This window comes from Malurus melanocephalus, unplaced genomic scaffold, assembly GCF_030028575.1.
Source record: "Malurus melanocephalus ecotype Western Australia unplaced genomic scaffold, MMel_1.1 scaffold_112, whole genome shotgun sequence".
Classification (NCBI taxonomy): Eukaryota; Metazoa; Chordata; class Aves; order Passeriformes; family Maluridae; genus Malurus; species Malurus melanocephalus.
In genome coordinates this window covers 786,921-792,144 of record NW_026623344.1, presented here as the reverse complement: position 1 = coordinate 792,144, position 5,224 = coordinate 786,921, and the positions used below count along the sequence as shown (strand labels likewise).

Here is a 5,224-nt window from a genome sequence, read left to right as displayed (position 1 = left end):
CATCAGAGCTTTACCGTATTCATATTTAAAAGCACTTACGCTCTTTATGCTTATATTTTACTGATACCATCTTAAAATAAGAAACTGCAAATCCTTAAAATTCCCTGCTCAGTAGGCACAGAAATCTGCTGCAAGACCACTTTTCCTTGCTTGATGTATGTTACAGTGGAGACAACCAGTCAGCAAACTGCATAATCGTGTGATTATGGGGCACACTGCAGCATCTTTTCTCATGTAACTGTTCCTTCAGTTGTCCAACCAAGATCCTGTAGGCATTTCAAAACCAGAAGATTCTTCTGTTTTCTTTTCATTAGGATGTCACTTTTGCTAGCATTCTGGTATTTGGTGCTCTTTAATTAAGATGTTTTCTTTCTCTTATCAGTCACTATAAAGACATACACCTTATGCGTTATCTTTTTTATCCTTTTAATAATAATAATAAAACCCTGTTGCAATTACTTTTCCATTTATTGTCATGATAGTTTTTTGCAAATAAATTTAACAAGCAGTTAATGGAGTTCTTAATGGAATTGAAGGAGCAGCCTATGCATGTCTTTGTACACGCGCAGTGGAATGAGGAACATAAATCACACACACACAGAAAACAAGGCACTGGTAAGACTGTACGAGTAATAAATGACCAAGAGGTTGTTGATACATGAAAAACTGAACGAAAACGGCATCAGCAGCCATCTCAACACCCTAAAGCTGTGCACGGTTTTGGGGTTCTCTGTTCGATAGCCCCRCTGTGTCCCTCTTGCCGTAGGTGTTGGCGCCCACGTTGGTGGGTGAGTAAACGGCGCCGATGCTGCTGCTGGAGCGCACCAGGAAATCGGCCAAACGCTGTGTCACACACGTGGCGGTGTTGCATTTCCTCTTCTCCAGCTGGTGACTGCCAAGGTGAAACCAAAAAAGAGCCCAGATGAAGTCAAGGGATGAGCAATCGACTGCTCACAGTCATTTGAGCTCTGCTAACGTGGGAGTTCTTTTAATATGTGCACAAATACAGGAACATTACAGTCTTCCCACCACCTACTTTGTGCCTTAAAAAAATCCTTGTGCTGGGTGCTCTTATTGGGTTTAATGATGGGGGTTATTGAAATGCAGAGACCTGAACAGTCATATGTCGTTTTTATTGATATCCTGCACAGCAGTTTATGACACCTACAAAACCGTAATGATAGTATAGGTAAGACACTGAGTGAAAGCAATGACTAAATGTTTAACTTGCAGCTGAACTTCTGAATCTATTTAGAGCTCTTGCTGATATCATGAGGATTACTAACAAAATGATAATCACTAACATTTATTTAGTTCTCCTGTTCCCACAGAATCATATCCYGCTCTCACTGAAATGAGTGGTAATATTCCAGCCCACATCAAGTGGACTAAACCCAAAGACTCTTTCTCCCAGCTGGACCACATATCATGAGAGGTCACAGGCATTGCCACCTTCTGCCAACTTCAGTACCACTTAAGATGGTCTTTAGCTCTCTCTCTCTGCCATTAAGCTCTGATTAAACAGAGATTTTACCTACTGAAAAACTGCCACATATTTTTTGAAACACCAGCAACCTGAAAGTTTTGTTGTGGTGGGAGAAAATCATTTGCTGAATGATACTTTAAGGAGTGTCCATGKAAGAATCCATATCTAAAAATGATATTTTATCATTTTATTATCTGAACCAACAGACCATTTGCAGAACTCCATGTGAAGGAACCCCTCAACAAAACATGAGGGTTTTTTTTTTTTAATTGTGATAAAATTATTAACTTGAGAGAGCTTGGGTTTTTAAAGTTGTGTCTTAGACTGCTGTGCTGTTCCTTCACACAGAAATACTTGCTTGCTGAGATTGCCTACTGAATTGTTGCTCATTTTCCTGATGTGGCATGAGGTAGATCTGAGTTTGCAGCTAAAATTTACTGTGAACAGCAACAATTTCCCATTTTCAAACTCTGAGCAGTTGCCAATATGTTCCTTTGTTTATCGATTATTAAATCTGTCATCTAAAATGTCCTGTAGCCTTTTTAAATTACTTTTATTGATCTAAGAATCCAAATGGAATGGCAGCTGTGAGAGAAATGTCTGTATTAAACTGTTTCTTCATCAGTAGATGTGCAACAATTTTTAAACAATTAATATTCTAAATGTATAATAGCATTAAAAGAAAATGTTTGGATAGGGCTTGACAGAACCTCTCTTTGATTTTCATGGGTATTTCTATTGATTTTAATCAAGTCCTTAACATAAGAATTTCAGAGTAAGTGGTTCTCATGGAGATCCTGCTTTGTTYCTGGAGGCAGAATTCTCTTTGTCATTAAAGCTATAAAATTAGGCCTGACACCCCAAGTGTAAAACTTAATCCCTTACAGGAAAATGTTTGGTTTTTAACTCATGTCCAGCCTGGACCCACTGCCCCTTCTAGATCTCTGCTCTGTAGCCTTTAAATGAATGTGAGCTTCCAGCAGAGAATTCACCCAGTGAGACACAGTTCTGGGCTGCAGAAAAGCAGATCAGGCACACCACACTCATAAAGGTSATGCCTTGTGTTTGAGTATTACACTTATTTGGGGAGTTTTTTATTTATTTTTTTTTAAGTAATAGCTGTAAAAATGTGAGAACATTGTCTCCATTATAAAAATATTTTGGAAGGCAGCAAAATTGTTGTGTAATAGTAATTTTTTAATATATATTCGAGGAGAGAGGAACAGGCAACTACATATATGTGTGTATTTACTGAATATATCCATAAAAGCATTGAAAGAAATTCACTCAAAAGCCTGACAAAACTAGATGAACTTGGAGCTAGATGAACTTTCAACACTGATGATTCTGTGAAAAATAGAATAGCTCAGTGCTGCATATATTTTAGAACAAATTGTAACTGCTTCTTGAAATGTTTTTTATGCATTAAAAAGTTGACTAAAATTTATGGATTTATGAATTTATAAATGTGAATTCRTTTCAGACAAGTTAAATTCTATCAGAACCAATTTGTTCTTTTCATTCTTCCCACGATTAAATTCATATTTAATTATGTGATTAAAAATTTACTTGCTTACTGAAAGCTTTTTTACTATAAAGTAATTCCATTCTAGCAGAGCAATAGCATTATTAAGAATAATATGTTTTTTCTTTCCCCTTCAGGCTTGGAAATCTGACAAAGTTTTCTAAAAAGAAGGCATTTTCGAAATACACCTTACTTTTCAAGGTAATGTAGTATTTTCAGCCTTTGTAATTTGTGAAATTGTTATAATTGTAAAGTGATTAAATTATTTGAAACTTTACCCCTGGATTTCACTTTCTACCCTGAATGTTTTGATCTTTATGTTCCAGAGAAGCTGATGTTTATGCTTACAGAAAAGCTCTATTTAGTAGAAGGCTCTTTTAATCTCTTTTTTTTTTTTTTTTTTTTTTTTTTGGAGAAAAAACAGCAGAAGCAGAGTCTCAAGTGGCAGGGTATCACTGGAACAAAGTTTGCTTCATGATTCAATCTGATATGATTGGAATAAACATGGAAAATCAATACCTTTTTGTCTTTGCTGCTGGTTGTTGTGGCATTTCCTCACTGAGTCCTGAGAGTGTATTCTGTGGCATTACAGGCAGCATCCATCCTTGTCTCTTGGAGGTACCATCAGACAGATCATCAGCCACAGACAGCAATCTTTGAACAACAGTAAAATAGTGAGATTGAATAACTCTATTTTTGTATTGTTTGTGACACGAACGCAAAAGCAATTCATGCAATAACCTGAGCACTTTTTTCCCTAAAAAGAAATAAATGTGATTATTTATTACTCACTTCTCGATAGGTGTAGCTTCCAAACAGCTCAGAGTGACAGAAAGTGCAATGAAGAAAACTGACAGCTTTAGGTTGYACATCTTTCCTTCCAAACTTTCTGAAAAGAATAATGATTCAAAACTGAAAGCAAACCCAAATACTCTTCAGCATATCCTATTAGTGAAGCCCATTCTGTCCTAAATCAAGAGCAGCTAGTCTTTTTCACAGGCTAGAKTGAGAAAAATGATCCCTCCCCTCAAGTTTTGTGACACAATGCAGTTTCAGAAATAYAGTTCTCAGCAGCAAAACCTCATTTCCCATCCAGGAGTTTCAATCCTATCCCTTATCTCTGGTTTGCATTTCCTGACATATCCCAGTCTCACATTCTGGTCCCCAGTGCAGTTTACTTTGAAGCTGTCTTTGCCTTTTCCTGGAAAATGCTGTYGATTGATCAGAGGGGATGCTGTGCTTTCCTAAAGCACATCTGTTGCACTGCAGGTAAAGAAAGATAAAAGGGAAATTATTTACCTTTCTGTGGTCACGGATCTAACTGGAGAAGCCACTGAGCCCTCTTGGTTAGCAAGAAGTGTKCATGCAACAATTCCACGCCGGAGTATCCTTTTCCCTCTTTCTTTCTGGCAAGTAATACGGCACTTATATATCCTGGACACCTTTCTCAGCTCTGACATCAGGCAGCACAGGGAGACTGTGGTTAATCCCGATCCCTATAGACAGCGAGTGCCCCAGAGAGGAGCAGAGGCAGCTGGGGCATCATTGCTTTAGTGCATCGGGAAATATTCACCTGGTGCACRCAGAACGCCCTGCTGAAGGTGCTGCAATAGCATATTGCACCTCAGAAACGCAGCCTGGATTTTACAGCTCCGATCACTGCTGAGGTAATATTCCCTGTGGGTGTTTTCCAGGGCTAAATCAGGTAACAAAAGTTACGGAGAAAGAGAGAGCAAATGAAACGCCAGGCCACTGGTAATTGAAATATGAGGAAATACATCTCAGGAAAGATGGAAAAGTTGAAGTTGTGGAGGTTTGTTGTAGAATATAGATCAAACAGAAAAGGTGTCTGAAGGGATAAAAGCTGTATGACGAATAAGAAAGGAGTGAAAGTTACTTAAATTGACAGATAGAGTCCTCATTCAAGGTAACACGGTGGAAATCATGTACATTTTTCAGTCAAGTCTAAATGTGAATGAAAATTCTGTCACTATTAATGTAAAATCTCATGTTTTATTGACACTGGTGGATTCTTTGTCATGCGTGAAAATTGAGTCAATACTTTTCAGAAGTCAAAGACTAGGATTAAAAAGCCAGGAAATGTCAGAATAAAACTACCTGTAAAAATTCCTTACTCTAGTGTCCATAGAGTGTGGTTCAGGGAAAAATGTACAGCTTTTAATACACTAAATCCAGTGTAAATGATTTACCTG

The 5,224-nt window shown here is 37.7% G+C and overlaps 1 protein-coding gene across 1 annotated transcript; it reads right to left on the bottom strand.

Annotated features, from left to right (window-relative positions):
- Window positions 1-277: 277 nt before the first annotated feature.
- On the bottom strand, window positions 278-3,896 carry IAPP (islet amyloid polypeptide). Its single transcript, XM_057369539.1, has 3 exons — window positions 3,804-3,896; window positions 3,531-3,665; window positions 278-892 (listed from the first exon to the last, which is right to left on the bottom strand). The coding sequence occupies exons 1-3, from the start codon at window positions 3,881-3,883 to the stop codon at window positions 703-705; spliced, it is 405 nt and encodes a 134-aa protein (XP_057225522.1). The 5' UTR covers window positions 3,884-3,896; the 3' UTR covers window positions 278-702.
- Between the last annotated feature and the right edge of the window lie 1,328 nt (window positions 3,897-5,224).